This window comes from Mesocricetus auratus, unplaced genomic scaffold (assembly GCF_017639785.1).
Source record: "Mesocricetus auratus isolate SY011 unplaced genomic scaffold, BCM_Maur_2.0 Super-Scaffold_100008, whole genome shotgun sequence".
NCBI lineage: Eukaryota > Metazoa > Chordata > Mammalia > Rodentia > Cricetidae > Mesocricetus > Mesocricetus auratus.
The window spans coordinates 48,167,218-48,191,712 of NW_024429192.1; the positions used below are offsets into that span (position 1 = coordinate 48,167,218).

General features: G+C 44.4%; 1 protein-coding gene across 1 annotated transcript; it reads left to right on the forward strand.

The window, feature by feature from the left end:
* Window positions 1–861: 861 nt before the first annotated feature.
* Tigit (T cell immunoreceptor with Ig and ITIM domains) lies at window positions 862–19,991 on the forward strand. Its single transcript, XM_005074799.3, has 4 exons — window positions 862–2,391; window positions 4,418–4,747; window positions 8,065–8,162; window positions 19,568–19,991. Exons 1-4 carry the CDS (start codon window positions 2,154–2,156, stop codon window positions 19,793–19,795), a joined length of 894 nt encoding a protein of 297 aa, XP_005074856.2. The 5' UTR covers window positions 862–2,153; the 3' UTR covers window positions 19,796–19,991.
* Window positions 19,992–24,495: the final 4,504 nt, after the last annotated feature.

The following is a 24,495-nucleotide window of genomic DNA, read 5'->3' on the forward strand; positions in this document are numbered from 1 at the left end:
GAAGAACAGCACATACTCTTAACTGCTGAGCCCTCCCTCCAGCCACAGCAGAGAAGTCTTACATTTTTTCACATATATTTTTGCACATATGTGTATATGTGTGGGTGGATGGGTAGAGGTGTGAGGGTACCCACAGGCCACCCACTGAGTATGGAGGTCAGAGGACAGACAGGCTGTGGGAGTCAGTTCTCTCCACCCACCGTGTGGGTCCCAGTGATCATGCTTGCTGGTGCTCACTCTTGACTACTGCACCATATCTCCAGGTTTAACTTTACCTTTTAAAAACCAACTATTAAGTTTTTGCATTTCTCAAATGGGACAAGTCTTATTTCTTTGGCTTCTACCCACATCATTATACCAAAGCAGACTGTTCACTTTTGTAGTTGTTTTCTGTGAACTTCTACTACCTGGCCTGGAAGCTGTGGTTTATCTGCAAGTGTGGCAACATGCATCTTGTCCAGCCCCAGCGTCTTTCCCTGGACACATGTTGGGTCTTACTGCTTCTTCGACTGAAAGGCGTTTGGATGTTAAAAAGTAGTGGAGAAGCCAGGGGTTGGTGGCACATGCCTTTGATCCCAGCACTCAGGAGGCAGAGGCAAACAGATCTCTGTGAGTTCAAGGCCAGCCTGGTCTCCAGAGTGAGTTCCAGAACAGCCAGGGCTACACAGAGAAATCCTGTCTCGCAACATCAAAACAACAGCAACAAAATGTGTCGGAGATACATATTTATGTGAGCTTTGAAGGTTGGGCTTGAGTGGGTATGGAGAAGCTGGTAAGGCAAACACTTATCTAAGGGACTGGAGGAGGGGCATAGCGTGCTTGAGTCATAGTATAGATTTGCAGAACCCAGGGGAGGGAAGAAACTGATCTGAGACAGAGAACCCTGCATGCAGAGGAGAAGGACAGAGGCCTAGTCACTGAGAATGGTTTATGCCTTGGTGGAATGGGCAGGACACAGGGCTTTGAATGTCTCCCCTGCTGGGAGTGCAGATTTTCAGTACAACGTGGGACATGGCTGATACAGCTCTGTCAAGAGCCGAGGCAAGAGGTAAGTGTACCCCCTCCATCTCCTCTCCCCAATGGCTTTTCAGAGACCAAGCCTTGTCAATGATTAGAGTGCTAACTGATACTTGCTCACTCTTGTGTCTAGAGAGCCTGAAGCTCGCTGGGCACTCGGGAACTTTTAAATGGAGGGAATGAGGGAGGAAGGAAAAGTGTTCTTGTTTCACTTCTGTTGCTGCTGCCCTGACAAAAAGCAACTTAGAAGAGAGTTTGTCTTAGATCACAATGCCAGGGTTACTGTCTGTTACCATAGCAGAGACAAGGAGGCAGGAACCTGAAGCAGCCGTTGACATCATTTCCACGGTCAAGAGCAGAGGGAAGCAGATGAATGCGTGTCTAATAGTCATCTGGCTCTCTGTTCTTACATAGTCCAGGACCCTCGGGGAATGGGGCTACCACTTTCAGGCTTGGTCCCCCCACATCAATTAAGGCTAGCAACAGGCCAACCTGATCTAGATAGTCCCTCACTAAGAGGAAATAGATAGGTCAACAGTTGGGCCTAGTGAGTAGAAAGAGTTTTAGATAAGCATGACTAATGCCTTTCCTGGTCACCTCTGGGGCTCACTCTGCTATATTTCAACTCTCCTAGAGTCAACAGCTTGCAGGAAAACTTACTGTTGTTGTACTCTCAGCTAATTCTATTGCATTAGGGGAGCTGGCCATCGATGCACGTAAAGGCAAGCCTGGGTAATAATAGCACAAAAAGAGGAAGAGTTAAGGAGAGGCTCTCCTTGAAGAGAGAGTAGCTGCTTGTCCAGGGCCTTTGTCTCACCCATGGATTATCCCTAGCTACTAGAGTCTAAATCCAGTGACAGTCCCGTAAGTGCCCACACTGGTTTCTCTTGTGGCTGCACATTCTTCAGCAAGGCAATGTCAGGGGGCCTGACTCATCAGAAATAGTTCCTCAGAATCCTGCGTATCACCAGGTGCCCGTGGGTGCTTTACACAAAAGCTGCTGTCTCAAGAAGCGCATCAAGATAACGTAAAAACAACAGATTGACGGCAGTCACCGGAGAGCCATACACCTCTAACCACACATTTTGTTTATTTTTCACGGTGTTTCCTTTACGGCCTTTCTTGTGGCTCGCCCTATGCAGTTTGTGTACTTGCCAAGAGCATTATCTGTTTTAACGCTGCTCTTACCTAACTCAGTTTTTCCGAGACCCTCTTCTCACAGGCTTAGTTTCGCCTCACACCTGCAGCGGGCCAGTTTTCAGTCAGAGGGGAGGCCACATCTGCTTCCTGGGCGCCCTCTGGTCAGAAGCATGTATGGCTGGCTGTTGCTGACCTGGGTCCAGGGGCTGATACTGGCTGCCTTCCTCGCTTCAGGTAAGGCCTGCAGACCTAGCAGAGCAGGGAGGAGGGCCTGGCAGAGACCAGGGTGCTCAGGGAGAGAAGGCAGAGTGCAAGTCACATCCATGTATGTCGGGTGGTTCTAGGGCCTTCTGTGACCTTGTGGGAAGAGGCAGTTGCTGGGAAGGGCATGCAGGGGTGTTTGGACACCAAGAAGCTTCCTGGAAGCCCATTCTTCTCCCCCTCCATCTTCCTTTCTCTTTCCGAGGACCTTCTAGAAAAATATTCCGGCTGGTTCTCTGTTAATCAGAAATACCTGCTTCCCAGATTTTCGGGCTCTCCCACTAATACTAAATTTTGTTGTGTTTCTATTGTCTTAGAAACTGTAGGTTAACATTTCTGAGGGAAAGGAACAAAGTATTTAAAGACTATACTGCAAAGTCGTTTAAAGGCTGAAGTTATATCGCTCTGAAGGTAGACAGGAGCGGGGGGGGGGTAGGGGTGGGAGGAGAAGATGCTTTCAGCTGGGAGAGTCTTGTCCATCTTCTTCCCTGCCCTCTCTTGTCCTCCCCTCCTCTCCTCTCCCCTCCCATCCCCTCCTCTCCTTTCCTCTCTCCTCCCCTCCCCTCCCCTCTCTTCTCTCCTCCTCTCCTCTCCTCCTCTCCTCTTCTCCTCTCCTTTGCTCTCTTCTTCCCTCCCCTCCCCTCCTCTGCTCCCTCCTCTCCTCTCCTCTCCTCTCTTCTCCTCTTCCTCCTCTCCTCTCCTCTCTGCTCCCTCCTCTCCTCTCCTCTCCTTTCTGCTCTCTCCTCTCCTCTCCTCTCCTTTCTGCTCTCTCCTCTCCTCTTCCTCCCCTCCTCTCCTCTCCTCTTCCTCCCCTCCTCTCCTCTCCTCTCCTCTCCTCTCTGCTCCCTCCTCTCCTCTCCTCTCCTCTCCTCTCCTCTTCCTCCCCTCCTCTCCTCTCCTCTCCTCTCTGCTCTTTCCTCTCCTCTTCCTCCTCTCCTCTCCTCTCCTCTCTGCTCCCTCCTCTCCTCTCCTCTCCTCTCCTCTCTGCTCCCTCTTCTCCTCTCCTCTGCTCCCTCCTCTCCTGTCCTCTCCTCTCCCCCTCTCCTCTCCTCTTCCTCCTCTCCTCTCCTCTCTGCTCCCTCCTCTTCTCTCCTGTCCTTCCCTTCCTTCCCCTTTCCTTTCTTCCCTGTTACTCATCCCCTGCCTCTTTTACTACATTTGTTTCTTTGACAGACAGGGTCTCATTACATTTCTAAAGCTGGTCTCAAACTTACTATGTTGTCCAGACCGGTCTAGAACTCACTATGATCCTCCTGCTTCAACCTCCGATGTACTGGGATTAAAAGTATCTACTTCTACTCCTGGTTGAGCAGCAGGGTTTCTTGCCAAGTCTCCTTTCCCCTAGGATTTTTTCTCTTCCTCTTTCTCTCTCCTGAAGGTTTCTCCTGACATTCCAAATGGCAACCAAATAGCCCAGTTCTATTTCAAAGGGCAGATTAGACACAAGACCAGACTGCTGGAAACTGTAGAGCAGCAGAAGATTTGTGGGTACAAGGCTGATACCCTAGTTGGGAAGATTAAATAAGCTCATGAGAATAGTCAGCCACCTAGTCAGGAAGCTGCACAGAATGTCCTGAGCGGACAAAGTGCTGGGCCATGTGGCAATACGCCAGGTACTCCCTAAGGTGTTACAGAGCACAAGCAGTGAGAAAGGGGAGGTCTTTAAGGGGGTCCCCAAGGAGGTGGGGGTGCAGCTCTGACAAACAGTGAAAGTGAGGCAGTGATGGGCTGCAATAGATAGAGTACACGGGAAAAGGCCAGGAAAGCGGCCAGGGGTGGGACTTGGAGCCTTGAATGACAGGTGTAGTAAGGAAAGTCTCTGGAAATGAAGGAAAGAGGAAGCGATGATAGTCTCTGTGGGGGAATGCCAGGATAGATTGCAGACTATAGACTCTGTTTCTAGAGCCAGTTCTGGCCTCTGAACACCCTGGGATTCTTCAGGAAGGTTGAAGGGCAGCTGCTGGCTAAAGCCTCATGTGTGCCTCTCCCTCACCCACAGGAGCCACAGCAACTATGATAGAGACAAACAGGAACATTTCCGCAGAGGAAGGAGGTTCTGTCATCTTACAGTGCCTATTCTTCTCCAACACTTCTGAAGTGACTCAGGTCAACTGGGAGCAGCAGGACCAGCTTCTGGCGGTTTACAGTGCTGACCAGGGGTGGCATGTCTCTTCAGTCTTCAGTGAGCGTGTGGTTCCAGGCCCCAAACTAGGCCTCACCTTCCAGTCACTAACAAGGAATGACACGGGGGAGTACTTCTGCACCTATCACACCTATCCTGATGGGATTTTCAAGGGGAGAATATTCCTGAAGGTCCAAGAAAGCTCAGGTATGTCCTTTGAAGCAGGGAGGTGGCAAACCACTTTCTCTCACATAGAAAACACCATCCTGAGACACTCTGGGAGGTAGAGTGTCTCGATCCTGGAACACATCAAACTCACTGGAGGAGCTTTTGGGGCATGGGAAAGATAGAACGACTCAAGCTGATGAATCAAAACCTCTTGGGGGCAGAGCTACGATCTGATATGTTCCAGAAACATCCCGCTGAGTCTCATGCACAGCCATTGATTTTACATAGGAAGTACATCTTATCTAAATTGATAAGACCCGTGGATGAGGTCACACATGAAAGGTACTCATCTCATGATTTAGTATCAGTCATGCAGACTAGAATTAGTTCTTAATTTCAGAGCTGATTTAAAACAAAGCACAGCCTGTGCCGAGTGCAAATGTATAATATTCACCCACCTTTGTATGATGAAGCTTCAAAGCTTCCAGACATTCTCGTAATGATTATTTTTGGGCAAATATGAGCCAATTTTACTGAGGGAAAGGATTACTAAAAGCACATTTGAGAGATAGTTTAGCAGGGTAATAAAGTGCTCAGCCTCTGATGTCAGACAACTTGGGTCCAAACCTTGCTGTTGGCCTCAGACAGGAATTTAATTCCTGTGTATCACTTTTCTTATCTGTGTGTGAGGATGGGTCTAAGGCTATATGAGGTGCTATTGTAGGGTTAAACAACCTACTATACAACAAAAAGCCCTTAGTACAGTTCCAGGGATATAGCATGTGCCATGTTAGGTATTGACCATGAGTATGATTCACATCTAATTGATGGTGACAGAAGCTAATTAAGGTTTGGGATTATTCAGGGTAGAAAGCTGATGTTAACACAGAGGTCCGGCTTTGTGACATGCTACACTCAGTTTACGTGGAGAACATAGGTACATTGAAATTATATTGCAGTTTAAATTTCATGTACATCAAAATGATAAAAGTTTACCTTAAAGCTTTTAAATATTACTTCTTGGCTGGCTCCATCATATTAAATACAACGAGTATCCAGGAGCCCATGTTCTAGAATCACACAGCCTGGGACTAAATGTTGTCATATGCTCTGGGTATCTGTGGTATTTAAATTTTTCTTTTATTTTTGACCTATGATGTATGTAATCATCTCATAAGTGGTTACAGATAAGATCTTGGGACAGTGTTGTGTGCCACACTTATTCAAGGGAGGCTTCACAATAAGGAGGACAGGAGCTCTAGGTCACAGTAAGTCTAAGCATGTGGTGACAGTGACAAGTGTGGGCTCTTTACCCCAATGTCATATTTCCCAGAGCCTCTCATTACACTGAAGAACCAATAGACTGAGGCCTCCAAACCATAAGCCAGACAGAAGCCATGTGTGTTTGCTCATATTTGGGCCAGGACACTTTGTCTGTTGCATGCGTCCCTCTCTAACGTCTACCCCAGTCCTGTTTCTACCACCTCTAAAATTGTAAACACCAGGGAACACCAATGGTCCAGTGAAATTCCCTTCTTGATCTCAAGGAGTGAGCTGTTTACCTTAAGGCAAACCCTCCTCTAATTGTTTACATCAACTGTGTCCCTGCTCTCCTACTGACACTGATCTCAAATACTGACCCAAGTCCCTAGTAACTATATTATAGAAACTGTTCTCTGACCAGAGCTGGAGATGTAGCTCAGCTATAGAGTGGTTGCCTCGCATGCACAGAGCCCTTGGTTCAATCCCTGGTGCCACAAAGAATACCGAATCTCTACTGAAGATTATATTCCTTCCACACCTGCACATTTCCCTGAGGCCCTTACAGTTTCAAAGACCTTGAAGTCTTTGTTCTGAAACCATAACTGTAGATGGGAGAATTAGTGCTTTCGTTTTAAACCAAAAATTAATAGCGAAGTCGGCAATTTTAATTATCCCAAATTCCCTCTGCCTTTAACTGTACCTTAACTCACCCTGAAACCCAATCACATTCATTGTCATAATCTTCCCTAAAATTCCATGGGTCTAGCTGCTTCTTGTTTCACCCCTCAGCTTTTAAGAGTCTAGTACTAACCCGGCTTGCAAGGCGGTTTTGCCCTCCTCCTCTGACCACATCCTCTCCTTTCTCCATAGTGAGCCCACTGCACCCCTGCAGTGTGCACACGGTGGTCTTCTGTCCCCTTTCTTCCTGAGTGAGCCACGGATATGTCCATCAGATGGCCAGCCTGGCCTACACTGTCCTCAGAGCGGGAGGAGCATGCCAGGCATGGTTTTTATCCTGAGGGATCAGACACCACAGTCTCCTTTCCTACAATCGAAACCTGGAGTTCAGGGAAGTGGGGCTATGCCTTTTCTTGTTTCAAGTCTTCCCAGGACTCTGAGTCCCTGGAGAAGAGGGGAAGGTGGGAGAAAGTGCCTAGAAACTATCCTTCAACACACCACAGCTATTTATTTAGCATCTACTATGTACCAAGGACTGAGAAAACAGCAGAGGGTAAGGTTGCAAGAGCCTCACTCCTTCCGGGGTTTCAGATCTGGGCTTTAGGGCTAAGGTGAAACGTCGTATGCTTTTTTCTTTCCATAGTTTGGTTTCTATTTTGTATTAACCAATTTTTACTACTGTGTGTGTGTGTGTGTGTGTGTGTGTGTGTGCACACATGTGCATGCGTGCTTATGAACGATGAAAGAAAAAAATTAACTTCCTGAGTTTCCTTTTGCTTTTATTTTATTATAGATCTGTTATTTGTTTCTTTATTTTATGTGTATGAGTGTGTTGGCCTCATATATACCTGTGCAGCACCTGGTTCTGGTGTCTGTGGAGGTCCAACAAAGAGTTTGGATCCTCTGGGATTGGAGTTACAGACGGTTGGGAGCTGCTGGGGGTCAAGCCTGGGTCCTCACAAAGAGCAGTCTGTGCCCTTAACCACTGAGCCATCTTCAGTCCCTCCCCCAGTTTCCTTTCAGACAGCATTATTTCATTTCATGAGTTCTGAAAACCAATTGTTGACTAGGGGAAAAGATTACAAAAAGTGGTCCAAGGTAGACACAAGGTGTGTCACTGCTAGGGAGATCAGCCACCAACTCCCCTGGGGACCAGGGAGATGCTCTGCTGACCAGAGAGTTAAGGTTGAAGATTCCAACAGAAGACAGTTCTAGCAAATCCTACCTCTGGCCTCCAATCCCCATTTGAGGCTGACCTCAAATCAGAGATTGCCTGCCTCTTGATGCTCAAGTGCTAGATCAAAGCTATGCATCCCCGTAACTGGCACTGGTTTTTTAGACAGTCCAGGCTTCCCCAGAGCAGGCAGTTTTGCTTCTGACCTCTGTCACTCACCCCTGTCTTGTTCTCCCTGTAGCGGCTCAGTTCCAGACTGCATTGCTTGGAGGAGCCATGGCGGCTGTGCTGGGACTCATCTGCCTAATGATCACAGGGGTGACTGTACTAGCTAGAAAGGTAAGGGATAGCCACGCCCATCCTTGCCACCTTGGTGACTTCTGATGCCCTCTGTACCCAGAGAGCCCCAGATGTGATCTCTGCCTTTGTGCCTTTTCTATGGTTCTTTTTCTGCGGTTTAACACACTTCTTTATTTATGTTCATTCGGGTCCCTCCTCCAGGCTGGGAGTTCCCAGAAGGACAACCCTTATCTTTATCCCATCTCTCTGTCCAGCATAGTTGCTAGTTCCTGTCTGCCCCCTAAGCCACTGCTCTGAGAGTGCACCTACTGTGAGTTTGGTGCATTGTCGAGGTTCTTCTGTGCTCCATGCTACTGTAGGTTGAGAAATTGGCATTTGGGAAGTTGAAGACACACATCAAAATCAGACATTTGCTGACTTGAGTTTAAGAGGCCATTAGCTGAAAGAGTCGAGGAAGGGGAGCCAGAGAGAGGGTTTAGTGTCTAGCTGGGCACTGACTGTATGAATTTAAGCTTGTTACTTAAGTTTTCAAGATCTCCATTGCTTTGCATGTAAGATGGGGGCTACAGTTTGGTGCTCTGTCACAAAGTTGGGATACATAGTTGTCATGCATCAGGCTTTTCTCGGGAATGGAGGAAGGTATCAACATTCTTGCTGTGTCATAAGCTGGTAGCTACTGATTGGGATGAACTAAAAAGTTCTCAAACAATTTTGGTCTGGATCCCTGGGCCCTTTAAGCCAGCCCAGCTCAGCTACTTCAGTCCACTATGAAAGCATTTTAGGGAATGCAGCCTGAGAATCATGCACTGTTTTCTACTTTTTCTGAAACCTCCTTCACTTGCCCACCGTGTTTCCCAATGCCTCATCCAGGTCAGGCACTTGGCATTTACTTATAAAAAGTGCACTGAAATATTTAAAGTAAGACATAATCACATCATCCCCCTTCCTCCCTCTAGCTCTCCCATTTTCCTTACCACCTTGACTCCCCCTTCTTCTCTAATTGTTGTTACCTACATTCCTGAGCGTAGAAATACCTGTCCAATATGCATAATGTTACTTGAGTATACATGATTTCAGGGCTGACCATTTGGTATTTAGGTCTAGTTACTTTATTTTATGTGTATGGTGTTTCACCTGTATATATGTATGTGTACCATGAGTGATGCCCAAGGAAGTTCGAGGAGAGTGTCAGATGCCCCGGAACTGGAATTAACGGCTGTCTGTGAACCACCATGTGGGTGCTGGGAATTAAATCCGGGTCCTCTGCATGAAGAACAAGTGCCTTTAACTGCTGAGCCATCTCCCCAACTTCACATCTGCTGTCCTTTCCCCCACCCAGGTTTGCTGTTCTGTGAAGCAAGGTTCATTTTACTAAATAAAAGACCTACTTGTTAGTGATGCATTCTTCTGCTGTTATTTTAGTGATTATATTAGGCATTATAAAATGTACTTGGACTTATTCAAGTTCTGCTATGTTAGTAGTAATCAGTGTCCTGTGGCTTCCTGGGATATGCACGAACTTTAGACTGTAGCAGTTATGCCTACCGGCCTCCACCACATGGCTCCATCATCACCTTGCCGTTTAGTCCTTTCCATTTTTCAGACCCACACACGTGGTTATTTTGTGAGTTCACACGCTGCTAGGTTCACCCCTCCCGTTGCTCTTCTTTCTGGCCTCCCTGTCCAGGCTTCCAGCTGCCATGTGTCTTCTGCCTGAGGAGCATCCTGCAGTGTTTTTGCAGTGCAGGTCAGCAAAAGCAAAGAATTATTTTGCTTCTTTGTTGTTGTTGTTCTCCTAAAACTTGTTTACCCCACTGCTGTAAACACGGTATGCTTGTTTTGTAGAATCTTGTGTCATTACTTTCTTTTAGCGCATGGAAAATATTATCCCATTGTCTAACTTCATAATTTTCTTTTGGAAACTGGGCTTTATCCTTACTTTTTAAAAAATGCCTTTCCTCCTTCTTGTTCTTTTAACATTTTCTGTCTTCAGTTTTCAGCATTTGTACAATGATATAATTGGATGTCATTATCTTTGTATTTATTCTGTATGGGATTTGGATCGAGTGGGTTTTTTTTCAGTCTGTTGTTTGATGGGTTTTTGTCAGTTTTGGGGTCAATCCTGGCCATTTCTCTTTATATATTCCTTCTCTATTCTTGCTGTCTTCTCCTTCTGGACCTCTCTCAGGGACTTTCAGCGCTTCCCTTTGCTTCCATATGTCTCCTAGTCTCTTTTGTGTTTTCTGCCCATTCGTATCACCATGCTTTGTGGTGGGTCTTTTCTTCTAGTTTACCTTTCAGGTTACCAAGGATCTCCTTTGATGTATCTATTCTTTGTTTAAATGGTTTATAGCCTGTCAACCCTTCTAACCTTTGAGCATATTTATCAGTTATTCTGGTTCATGCCTGACCATCCTGTTAATTATACCCTACCTGGGCTTTTTCTGTTGTCTGTTTTTATTTGTTTATCAGCCATATGTTGTTCTCTTGCCTGGTAGTTTTCATGGCATGCTGGACATTCTCCATGAAACACTACAGTGTCTTCTTCCATTCTGCCCTTTGTAGCTAGTAGGTGGCTATTTTCAGATGTGAGTGATCCCAGGTCACCTGAATTAAAGCAGCAACAACAGATTGTAATATTTTCCTTATTGTGTGATAAAGTGCTTGATGACTATTTTCAGGTGTAAATGATCCCAGGCTACATGAATTATATCAGTGATGACAGGTTGTAATGCTTCTCTTATTGTTTGATTAAGTGCTCTAAAGAAATAGCTTAAGGTAGGGAGTGCTTATTTTGTCTCTTGGTTTGGAGGTTGGTTAGTTGGTTAGTTGGGGTTCTATTGCTGTGAAGAGACACCATGAACATAGCAACTCTTATAAAGGAAAACATGTAACTGGGGCTGCCTTACATTTCAGAGGTTTGCTCATGGCAGGAAGCATGGTATCATGCAGGTAAACACAGTGCTGGAGATTTATCCTAGATTTCTACATCTGAATGCACAGGCAGCAGGAAGAGAGTGTCATACTGGACCTGGCTTGAGCATCTGAGACCTCAAAGCCCACCCCTAGTGACACACTTCCTCTAACAAAGCCACACTTACTCCAACAAAGCTATACCTCCTATTGGTGCTACTCCCTATGAGCCTATGGGGGCCATTTTCTTTCAAACTACAGTCAGTGATGATGGGGAAGGTGTGGACAGCATCAGAAATGTGAGGTGGCTGATTACAGTAGGAAGCAGAGCCAGATGAATGCTGGTGTTCCATCACCTTTCTCCTTCTCATTTGACCCAGGATCCTTGACCACAGGGATGGTGCTGAAGTAGAATAACATAGAAAAGACCAATTATTAAATGCTAACATGCTGATTTGTTTAGTGATTTACTTAAAGCACTGCTCATAATGCCAAGTATGACATCACTAGCTAGCTGGAACAGAACAGCCTAGAGAAGTAGTTAAAACAATGGGTCATTGCCCTTAACAACTTATTATGTACCACATACTTCTGTAAAATCTTGCTTTCCCACTCCACCTTGTGGTTTTAGAGTATAAAAAGAGAATACAAGTTGGACCTGGTACCAAAGGCCTTTAAGAGCTGTCCTGGCTTCAGTCCACTGGTGACATTTCCTCTCTTCCATTCAAACTGGCGTCAGAATGGTATTCTAGAAACGATTCCCAAAATTGGGCCATCCACATTCAGGGCAGGTCCTCCCAACTCACTACAACCTCACTGGAATGCCCATATAGAAGTCTGCCAAAAGTCCATCAAACTAACAGTCAAGGTTAACTATCACAGGCTTTGGGCCTTCATTTCAATTCCTGCTACTTCTCACCCCTAGGGTGTAGTCTTTGAGATTGTCAGTGGAAGGAAAGGCCTCAAGTGGTTTTGTTTGTTTGTCTGTTTGTCTCGTCAAAAGTTTCCTTTCATGGTTGTTTCTGAATTCCAATTTTATTTTCTCTACCCAGAAATTCTGTGTAAGTTACCAGTCTCTAAACTATAATTTGCAGTGATTTCCTCCAGAGAAACTGTACCCAAATGCTGCTTTAAAACAAACAAACAAACAAACACAATGCAGAGCAACCTCTACCACAAACACCCCTCCACCTCATACCCATAACCCCTCTAAACCCAGAATCTCACTATGTAACTGAGACAAGCCTGGAATTTTTAATCCTCCTGCCCCAACTTCCTACGTGTTGAAATTACAGGTATGAACCACCACATCTGGTCCAAAAGTTCATTTTCCGAAGACTGAAAATTACTCAACTGGCAGATATCTTATTTCTTCAAACATTTTCCAATATTTCATCTATTTTTTCCTCTTTCGTTTGTGTGTCCATGTATATTGTTGCATATGTGGGCATTCAAGTACAGATGTAGATATATGAATGTGTGTGTGTGTGTGTGTGTGTGTGTGTGTGTGTGTGTATACATAAGGTATCTCTCTCAATTGCCCTCTACCTTAAATATTGAGGCAAGGTCTTTCACAGATTCAGTTAGTCTAGTTAGGCACCTCGCTCCAAGCATCTGTTGTCTCTGCCTTGGAGTGGTAACTGTTGTGGGCAGGTTACACAGCCACTCTCCCGTGCAATCCAGAGTTTTACCTGCTGAGCCACCTCCCTTATATTTTTATTTTGACTTGTTTTCAAAGAAAGGGGATGTTCAAACCAGCAGAGGAATTTCTGTTTTTTGATGTTATATTTTGTATCTTCATTCTAAGATTTACTATGAAGTCCAGACTTGGCAGAGCTACCTTCTTGGTCTTTTGGTTCTGTTGGGTCAAGCCCACTGCTGAGTTTATTCCCACCCCATCACCCCCCACGTTCTGGCCAGTACTCATCTTCTGTCTGTTTGGTCCAGGCCTAGGGAGGGTTAGGTTAGGGTTGAGTTAAGGAGGGAGAATTCTCTTTCCCTCACTCTGAGTTCATGGCCTCTCTTTCACTTAGAGGGAGACCACACTGTTTTTCTTTTCTTTCTAACTTAGCATTGACTTTTTCATCCTATGAGGATCTTTCTTCATGCCACAGTTGGGACAAATTGAACAAACTGCCATTGTAATAGTGTCCTTGGATTTCCCAGCTCTTCATCATTAAAAGTCATACTTCTACACTCTTGCTGTGACCCCATTATACATAGTTTTGTACTGTTATTGATTCTGTTTCTAGGGTTATGTATCTTCATACTTACTATAAAACTCGGACTTTCACCTCATCTTTTCCAACTTAAATTCTGTCACATTTCTGTGTCGATGAGCATGTTGTCTATTCCTTCTTATCAGTACCAAGGATGAAGGCATAAAAAAACACAACATGTCGGAGTTCATATACATTGTCAGTACCAAGGATACAGGTATGAAAAGACACATCATGTTAGAGTTCACATACATTATGTCTTTAAACCTGATCCGCAAATGAAGATGGCTCAGTCCCAAGTGCTTCACCCTAATCTTTAAGTGACAAGATTGGAGTGAGGGTGGGGATGGTGTCATGGCAGCAGAAGCAAAGCTATGTCTGTGTCCCTTCCCCCAACAAACGACAGATCACTCAGGTCTGACACTCATGTCTCCCCCAGGCAGTTCCCTGGGCACCTTTTGCATCTTTCTAACTTGATGCCAAAGGAACTAGGCCAGTTCCAAACATTAGAAGAAGTTCTGACTTCTCTGGAAAGTTTTATATGGCCTTATATTATCATGCCCAACTTATCTGCAACCATCTTCTTGTATTATGGCTCATCCTTCACTTCCTGGTTATGAGGTGCACATCATGGCCGCTGAGCAACCTGACTTACAGAGATGTGGCTACTGACCCTCTGTTACTAAGAATGGGCTGGACAGGAAGGGCCAGCAGTGGTTAAGCTGTGACTGCACTATGGACGAAGCTGACTGCCCACAGCGTTTCCTGTTACATCATTGCTAGCCTAACAGATATGACCATGAAATGAGACATCTAAGAGAGGATGAGGACAGGAGAAGTGCTTCACCACAGGGAAGAAGTGACAAGAATAACAATTTACCTTTGAGCTGGAACAGTGAGGGTGACTGGTAAACAGATGTCTTCCGCTATCACCAGCATTCTTCAGATTGGAATAAAGGGGTTAGCGACCCTGCAGAAACAGCAGAACACATCTGTCTACTAAGGATGTGAGGCTAGTTAATTTTCATATCAGGTACCCAGACTAACTTTGGTAAAAATGGAGACTGAGAAAGAGGAAAAGACCATCAGGTCTTAAGTCCTGTTGTTCCCTTTGTACACAGTGCCACACACCGGGCCTCTCTGACATCTTCATTGTTGCCTGCTAGTCTAGATCCTTTCTGCTCTCATTTTTTTTTTTTTTTTTGGTTTTTCGAGACAGGGTTTCTCTGTATTGTTTTGGAGGCTGTCGGTCCAGCCCAGCCTCGAACTCACAGAGATCCACCTGCCTCTGCCTCCCAAGTGCTGGGATTAAAGGCGTGTGCCACCACCTCCTGGCTCTGCTCTCATCTTATACTTTGGATATGGCCTCTAGGGCTTGCTCTCTTCTTGTTCAAAACACTATTCAAGGACTGATCAGGGAACACATAGTTCTCTGGAACTGGGTTGGTCACAGATACTTTAATATGAACCTAGAGAGAACATAAAGAAACCATGAAGGGGAAGATAGCCATGTGCTGTATTGGGAGGAGAGGAGTGAGGGTGACTGTTGGAACTTGGGAGGAGAGGATCGCGTGGGAGGCTCATATTGAGAAGTCAGTTCAAGACCCACCCCGCAGGGCTGCCGGGGATACATACCTTATTCTCACTCTGTTCCTCATTTCCTTGTCATTCTGCATGAGGATAAGTGAGCCCACTGCTGTAGTACATGCAATAAAGTCTTTTTAGGGCACAGAGGACAACAGAGAAGGTTTAGGATAGAGCCAAGGATAAATATGCTATACTGTTCATATGCCTGGAAATTGGACAAATGATCTAGACTTTCCATGGGGATGGTTGGCTTTAGACTTCTCTCCCATATTCTTGGTAGTATTTGAAGTGTAAATATGAGCACACACACACACACACACACACACACACACACACACCAACACAATCCTACTGTAGGCTGTCTTATCTATATTTCTCCTGGGATCACTGTGCTGTATGAGCCATCTCAACATCACCATAGGGCAAATGTTCTTAGTTTCTATCATTTTGTAGCTGTATCTACTTTGTATCTTAAACACTTCTCTCTACTACTTCTGAGGTCCCCTTATCCTGGTTGTTGCCAGGATACATATTCTACTTCAGCATCAGTCTGTGGAGGAGGGACATCATGGAAACCAGTGATGCTGGTGCTATCTTTGCATTCCCTTGCTCCACCCTCCCTCACTGGTCTTCCTCTGATAACCCAGGCCACTGGCACCAGAATTTACATGCCTGCCTCTATTGAGGACTTGCTTTAAACCATTGGCTCCTTATAAGGATGCTAAAAGACAGCCTATAGGGACAGGGCTGGTGATGGAGGTGACTTTGACAATTCCTGCACTAAATAATTTTAGAAATCCATCACTTTACTATGTAGGACAGATGCAGAGAATGCCTGTTGTGCTGGGGTAGGAGGGAAGAAAACTCAACACGAACACCATCTCTTCTGGAGATATTTTAAGCACATCTTAAGATAGTATAAGCAAGTGTTTATTATATATGTATAAGTATTATATGAATAAACATTATTTGCCAAAGAAACATTGTGAAAAGTCACATGTTTTAAATACTGGACAATGACTCTTCCAACATCACTATCCACTGTCCATTCCCCTCACATGCTACTAGAAAGCAGTGTTTGTCCCAAGGGGACTCGTTGCAATTTCTCTAGTTTCACTTGGTTCCCTAGGACAATGTTAGTACATTAATCTCAGACCTATTTTTACACTGGTGACAATTATAGATCTCCATGTAGGGTAGAGTAGGAATGGAACAGCTTAGGGACCCGTCTCGGGAATATTTGCATTTCCCAAAGGACTTCTAGAGCTCAAAATAGTCTTAAAATTAAAAAAAAAAGAGTGGCCAACCTTACCAATAATGAGAATAAGAACAGACAAGCACAAAAAGTCATAATTAGCTCTTTGAGAAATAATTGACTATCTATATTAAAAATGGATTGTGTTGTATCAAGGGATGTCCGAGTCCTTCTGAACACAGCACCAGCATGAGCCGTCAGCCATTCTCTTCTTCATACGCTTTTTAAAGTTTAGCCACTTTTACTGAGAAGGAACGGGAGCTGGGAGACCAATGACTTGTGTATGTTAGTGTGAGATTATGGTGTCTCTCAATACCCAGCTCCTCAAGACTCATAGTGAGGCACCATCCTTAGCTTTTGGCATCTGTCCATTGAACACAACTACAGGGTCATGCTAACCTCCCTTCTCTGCTTCCTTGCCTACACTGGTGCACACTTGAGCTTGGTATCAGCCGGGTGGCATTTTTTGTCTTGGAAGCCAAGGGTGTAGTGAAGCTCTCTTCCATGAACCTTGGTTGCTCCTGTTTTCCAAACCCCTGGATTTTCGTGATTCTGTCATTTAGATACATAAGGTGGGCTTACTTTGAAATGTTATCAAACACTTCTTTTGCCACACAACTTGTGGCTGTTGTTCTCTAGTTTCCGTGTTTTATCACCACTCTCAAGTATGACATTCTAATGTGGATCCTACTATTGACATCACAGAACAGACTTTACTGCTCTGTCTTGTCTCAATGAATGCAACTTTAGTTTCCTGCCTGTGGGATTATACCTTGACTTGGAAAACTGGTTTCTTTTATATGGGGCTGTATTAAAAAGGAATGTGTGTGTGTGTGTGTGTGTGTGTGTGTGTGTTCAACTGGGCATGCATGTCTATGTCCTAAGACATACATAGATTGAACATCTGATATGGGTTCTGAGGTTACAAAGAGGAACATAACACTTCCCTTAGAAGACTTAGACTTCTGAGCCTGGTGAAGACAGATGGATAAGCCAATTGTCCTTAAGCTGCAAGAGGAAAGGCACTGTGGTCAAAGGAGAATGGAGACAGTGAAATGCATCTGAGCAACTGGTGACTTTGTCGTTGGTCAAGGGACTCCTGCCTGTGCCCGTTAGCTCATCCCAAACCAGACATGTCAGCAGAGTTACGGTGCAGATGAAAGAGTTCACTGGGTCTGATCTCAAAGTAGTGTTTCAATGGCAGTTCTCTGTGCCTCAGACGTTGAGCATCTCGGTTGTAAAACATAGTGGGAGATGAAGCCAGAGAGATAGGCATGGCTGAGACACAGAATGCTTGGGAAATGTAATGAATTGCTGATTTTATCCCGGCAAGAATATATCTGTATAAAAAACTCTATATTTTGAGATTATTCATAAATCACCTGAAGTCAAATTCTCCAGGGTGTTTATCATAGCTCACTCCAGGTTAAGCATCCCTCTGGTGTATAGTAGAGGGCATCAAAGGGTTTTAAGCAGAAGTATGCACAGATTCAATTTTTACTTTTGAAAGAAATTTTTGAGTGGAGGTTTGTGGAAAGTTAGTCTAGCAGTAAGAGGAAATGTGAGCTAGACCTACATGAAAGGAATCTGTTTTTCCCCCAGCAGGTGAGAAGGGTGGCGTGAAGAGGGGATGGAGCAGAATTGGGTAGGGTGTGTATTAATCAGGGTTCTCTAGAAGAATAGCACTTATAGCATGTGTGTGTGGGGGGGGGAGCACGCGTGTGCGTGTGCACGCACATGCACACGCGCATACACATATATATGAGATTTTATATTTACAAGTATATTTGTTTCATATACATGTATATATATATGCATATATATATATGTTCTTGGAATTTATTAGAGTGACTTACAGGCTGTGGTGCAGCTAGACTAGCTATTGTGGTCTACCAAGGAAAGTCCAAGAATGTACTTGTTCACTCTACAAGGCCAACTATTTCAGATGGTTTTCAGTTAAGTAGTTCTAATTCCAACACAAGAGTGGACTTTCGAGCAAGAGTAAAAGCAAGTAGACAAAGAGAGCAAGCTTCCTTTTTCCACATCCTTTATATAGGCTGCCACCAGAAGGTGTGGCCCAGATTAAATGTGGATCTTCCGGCCTAAAAATATAGATTGAAATGTGGGTCTTCCCACTTTAAATGATTTAATTAAGAAAAACCCCTCATACATGTACCCAGCTGCTTGAGTTAGTTCCAGATGTAGTCAAGTTGACAACTAAGAATAGCCACCATGGGTGTTATGGGTAATTGGAACTTGGTATTGACCTCCCTGTTTCTGAAGGGCCTGTGCTGTTAGCCAGAAGGGATAATGTTGGCAGGAGCAGGATTGTGGAGCAGGAGACATGGGGCGGGGCCACCGAGACAAGCTGAGTTCAGGCTTGCTGGCATTCTCTCAGGGGTCATGCTGTGTCTGTGGGTATGTGCGCTGGAGTTAAGGGCACAGCCCGGGCTACTGAGAATTTTGGGCTACTTGGGTCTTTACAAGACAGGTCCTGTTTGGAGTCTCCCAGTAGATGAAGTGACTCCTAGTGTTGAGAGTGAGAAAGCAGAGGGCAGAATCCTGGGGAACCCCTTGGTTCGGAGAGCCAGGATACAAAGTCAAAAGGGCCAGGCTGGCTAAAGATGGGGGCCTAAGCGAGAGGAGCGAAGAGAAAGCGTAGACTCCAAAGAGAAGAAGAAACGAACAGTGTGCATGCAGTCAGAAGTGGGGCAAGGCTCTCAAGGTTACGAGAACAGGAAATAAGGGCTGCAGCCTGGCAGTTAGTTTCACTGGAGCTGTTACTAGAGAAAATGAGTTAGGAGAAGGGGAAGTAGATACGACGCCCCACCCCTAATCAAGAAGCTAGTTGCAGTTGATACATTCTGGAAAATGGAAAATGAGTTTTCTCCAATGGAGTGACACTGAGTGTATATATCAATGCCACTTTAAAGCAGGCCCTATGTCCCGGGACAGATGGCCAACATAAAATGAATTTCACAGTTTTTGCATGCTTTTTGTTTGAGTTGGGTATTTTTCGCCTTAATGATTTTGTTTGTTTTGAGAGAGAGAAGAAACATGTGATTGAGTGGGGAAGATCTGGAGAAGTTGGGGAGGGGAAAGAATGTGATCAAATAATGTTGTATGAGAATTTTAAAAAATAATAAAGAAAAAAGCTACAGCAAGGTAGGGGAATTAAGGGCTAAAGGCTAAGGATTGCATACCGATAAGAACACAAGTTTGCTTCTGTGTGCGTAGGTGTGAGTGTGTATTTATATGTGTGTATGAGTGTGTATATGTGTGTATGTATGTGTGTTTGTGTGTATATATGTGTGTATGCATGTGTGTACGCGTGTGTATATGTATGTATGTGTGTGTATGTGTGTGTTCATGTAAGAGAGGAAGAGAAGTGATCGTAATTCTGTGCCTTGTGTCTACTTGTAAAGCAGCTTTTGCATAACATCGCGTGTATTTACTTTGTTTAATCCTAGAAGTATCTCAGACTCCAGTCTATGGAAAGTGGCCTTGGGAGAATGGCAGCTGAGCCACAGGAAATGAGCCTCAGGATTCTCTCGTCCCCCGGAGGCCCTGTCCAGACAGAAGCTGCCCCTGCTGGCTTCTGTGTAGAGGAAGATGACTATGCTGAACCACGAGACTACTTCAATGTTCTGGGCTACCGAAGCCTAGAGAGCTTCAGCGTCCTAGCGAAGACTGTCTGAGGACGGTTTTATCCCACCCTGCCTCCCTCTCTCCCTGTCCCTGTGTGTGTTTGTGTGTCTGTATCTGTCTGTGGTTAGTGAAGGGAAGGCAACTTCTTTTCAAGTTCACCTCTTCTACCCTTCTCTTCAATTTCTCTGTGATAGACCCAAGGTACACAGCTTGTGACATGATTATAAATGGAAATTTGAAAATTAATTTTTAATTTATGTGTATGACTGTCTGGTCTGTATATATGTGTACCACACATAGATAGTGTTTGCAGAGGTCAGAAGAGGGAATTAGATCTAGAACTGGAATTAGAGACAGCTGCGAGCCTGGACCTCTGAGGGATCAGCAAGTGTTCTGAGCAGCTTTTGCCAGCCTGGATTTTTTTTTAAGACAAAGTAAAACAATGAAAACAACCCCAACATCCCCATTGACCTGGCTTTGAATTTAGTGATCTGAGTGGGTCTTCTTGTGACTTTGGGAAATACATTCCTCATAAGAACTCAGGCAGGGTTTTTAGCTCCAGGTGCTGAGGCAGATGATAAGAATGGCCACTGGGCTTATTTCCCATTGTTATCTTTTCCCCAACATTCACTCATTCAAGACATTTATTTATGAATGAAGCAAAACACAGACCTCTATGGGGGATTCAAGGATGGTACTCTCACAAAGTGAGGAGACATTTATAATAAGACGTACTAGGAGATAAGGCTTCATGATTTGTGCCCCTGGGGTGTGGTGAAGACTCCACAGAGAACAAAAGGATTGATGAGGCTGGCCTGGCAGGAGGAGGTATTTTCCTGGGAACACAAAATTCAAGATAGTATAGGTTGAAGTCCTGTGAGAAATGTCCTGGCACCCAAGGGCCAATGAATGTCAGACTTTCTTATTTAGCTGGGCGTTTTGGGTCTGCTGAGCTCAGACTCTGTTAGGATAGCTGGCTCAGAGAATGCCAGGCTCCTGGAACTGCACTTCGTGGTCAGTGGAAGCCCTCCGGAAACTCCCCTCCACCTGGGAAGCCACGCCCTACACCTGGATCAAGGTAGACTTCCTTTTCTGGATCAATCTGCCACTGAGCTTTGAAAATGGAAACTTTTTGCCACCAAAAGGAAAGTCTATGTCTTTAAAACAAGGACTACTTCTGAAGACAAAAAATAGGGTGTGTGACTGAGGATTTAAAAATAAGACCTTCCTTCCTCATTGCCTGACCTCTTTGTGCTGGGGATGGTGTGCTTGCAATCAAATTATGTTGGCCTGCTTTCAGACTGGATCTTAAGACTTTGTCCTTTGCCCATCTCTCTTGGAGGAATGAAAAGGTTGGATTTATCTGTGAGTGGTTTTCTTTCATGAGCACAGATCTAAGAGAGAAAGACGTGACCTTGTCGCTCTCCAAAGACTTAAGTTAAACTTTAGCAGGAAGACAGTTCGGCTCCTGTTCCTCCTGGGAATCCCCACTCCCACATCACTTTCCTCTCAGATGGATCATAAGGGGTTAAGATTGGTCCAGAGCCCCTGCCTTTGGGAAGAAGATGGGTACAAGTATAATGAAATTTGTTGTTTGCTGGGGCAGTCCATAGGACTTGTCTTACAGAACTAAAGCAAATTGCTTGAAAGTAGAACACAGCTTACAAATTGGAAATGAACTAAATGTAAGTATAAACAGGAGAGGTGATTTGACTTGGAGAAGACAGATATTGAGCTGAGGCTGTATTGAGATTTGGGTGTCACTTAACATAATTATGGTAATTGGGAAACATTTACAAATACCACACGGATGGAGAGAAAATACAAAGGAGCCTATAGATGTCGGAATTGGGTCAGGTTACTAAAACGAGATTCAGTTCGACAGAAAACAAATTTCCAAGTGGAAAGTGAACTAGTTTCTCTTCTGAGATCCACAGAAGACAAGTGCCGTAGTTCCAGACTCATGAAGACACATGCTGCCCAGGACAGTAGCCACTTTTTCCTTGTGGCTGTCCCAGCCCAGGAGCCATGAGCTTCATCCCAGGTGGGACTTGCTGTTATAGGTCTAAAACACACACCAGATTTTGAAGACAATATGAATCACAAAATGTAAACTATCTCATCTAATGTAAAAAATATACATTACATTTTTTAAATGATCCTTTGGATATTTTGGGGTTAAATAAAATATATTATTATAAACTAGTTCTCCTGCTTCCTTTTGCTTTTTAAACATGACTCCTAGAAATCTAACTTTGCTTATGGAGCCCCATTATAGTTTTATAAGCTTGAGCTGCACTGGAACCTGGGGTGTGAACCGCCTATCTGTTGGTCTTTGTCTCTGTCTCCTTCTTTTAAAATGTCTGAGGAAGTCCCGCCCTCTTACCACACTGTATGCAAAGTACATAGGCAAGGACCACAGAGAAACTGAAGGAAGGGCACTTAGGTGCCCACAGAAAGAGATTCTAAGTTCTCCTGGTGTCCGCCTGAGTTTCCCCATAGGAACTGGCGTTCAGGAAGGAAAACGTTACTGATTCCCTGCACACACTCTGATACTGGGCTACAATCAGATCCACAACCCATGAGATTAAACTGAGAAATGTTGAGTCCTAGAGCATTGAGCCTCATGAAGGGACATCAACTTTTCTTGCAGTTTTATTTCAGGGAATGTCCCTTCTCAGTCTCTGGGTCCTAGGAATGACTTGTCACATACTTGTGTTCATACCATTAGGGCTGAGTTAGGCAGGCATGCAGGGAGGCTGTGTGTGCTCTGCCCAATGGCCACTTGGCAGGGTGCTCTGAACAGGGAGGAAGGAATCTAATATGCAGCTAGACTGTGTCTGCCACCTTGGGGAGAGGAGTCAGTTTTCAGTCTGGGTTCTTCCTAGTCCTGCTTCATGTCTGTAAGTAGTAAAATCTCATCTGTCACCTCAAAGCACAGTCATCAACAGGCCCAGGGGAACCTTACTTGTAACAAAAACGTGAGCTTTTTCTAAGTTAGACTGCACCCAATGGTTAGGGAATTTGGGGAGGTGAGGCATAGGCTGTGGCTGTGTTAATAGAACTTTTGTGGAAATGTTCTACCTGCTGTCCAATGTGATGGCCATTAGCCACAGGAAGAAATGGAGATCTAGGGATCTGACAAATGTGACAAAGGAAATCCAGTGGAATTTAACTGGCTAGAACTCCTAATTCATGTTGTTGCCATGTTTCTGGGCATTGATGGTTTTGTGGATCTTTTGACAGCGTTACCACCAGGAAGAAACATGTTACCACCAGGAAGAAACATGAATGTTTTCCTTCCATTCTGTCCTTCCTCTAACCAAGACAAACCATGAGGTCAAAAGCAGGCTGCACAGTTACTTATTTTTAGCTCTTTTCATGGTGATCTCAAGTTGTCAAGCAGGGGTTCACAGCAACAGGACAGGGTGCAGGCTGTCAAGAAGTTGTCAATGTGCATCATAGGATCCATTCTGGGGTGACAGTGATTTAATTTCGTGTAAACTGTGGAAGACCTTTCTCAGAGACTGCAACTACAATAGGTTTCACAGCAATTGAAAGAGAAGTGACTCTAGTGTGGTGTGAAGTAGAAACTGGTCTGATTGGTCCCAATATCAGCGACTGCAGTGAAGCTGCCTGGTGGGCAGTTATTCAATCTCTCAGTGCCTCACTACAAATATCTCGTTTGTAAATTAATAACAGTAACATTTGCTTCAAAAGACCTTAAAAGAATGAGGTCTAGCAGTTGTTGCTAAGCTAATAATAGAGGGCTAAGTTAGTGCTGTTACTGAGTTATGCCCCCTGAGCATAAGTCATGGTGTCCCAGGGTTTCCCAGTAGAGGAACAGAACTTGTTGGGAGGAAACCAAGGAGTCTGCAATTACGAATGTCTTCAAAAATTGGGATTTGACAAATGATGAGTTGCTGATACAGTTTTGGGGTCCATGGGTTTCTTGTGAGCTTTTTACAAATTTTGTGTTTTTAGTGAAATAACCCTTTTAAAAAGTCAAACATACTGTAGATGCTGATGATCTTAGAGTAGGCACTGCCATTGTTTTTCCCTGTTTATAATTACATTGATTCCAAGGGACAAAAGCTTCCGTCATAAATGATTCATTTGCTGCAGGTGAATAGAACAATGAAGATTCTGCAATAGTGGATGTACAGCAAATGCAGAGAAGATTGTCTTCTCTTTACACACTTCCCTGAGGCTGTGGACAGGTCATAAACAGCAGCAGCGAACTTCACTGTGGGCCAGGACACAGCTTTACAAAAGCAATGTCCAACACACTAGCATCGTTGTTATTGCAAAAATCATTCCTTTTATAGTTTTCTCTGTGTTTAATGTGTAACCTTGGCTTTGAATCTGTAAGGTAAACAGGCTTATTGGAAGTTATGTCTTGAGAAAATTTGGAAATTCTCATAGCAAAAAATGTATGTATATATGAGTTTATTAAAAAAGCATAGTAAAAGTATTCCAACTTTCTGCTATGAATGGGGACTTGTGAGATTTTTTCTTTTAAAGGAATAAACCCATTATCATTCAAGTTTCAGAATTGCTGGCGTGTATGAACATGAAGGAAAAAAAATAAGCTCGAGTGTTTAACTGCTCTTATTGGAGAGTCTTTGTCACACTCCATTGCTGGAATAACTGGGAGGGTGGATGAGTGTACATACTACTAATGCTATATAGATAGTGTGCATGCTGTTCACAGTGTGACAGGGCCACATACAAACCACACCACTGTGTG

Coding starts and splice junctions, on each gene's coding strand:
- Tigit (XM_005074799.3), top strand. CDS start 2,154: ATGCAGTTTGTGTACTTGCCAAGAGCATTATCTGTTTTAACGCTGCTC. Junction 2,392..4,417: donor GGCTGCCTTCCTCGCTTCAG/GTAAGGCCTGCA, acceptor CCTCACCCACAG/GAGCCACAGCAACTATGATA. Junction 4,748..8,064: donor GAAGGTCCAAGAAAGCTCAG/GTATGTCCTTTG, acceptor TTCTCCCTGTAG/CGGCTCAGTTCCAGACTGCA.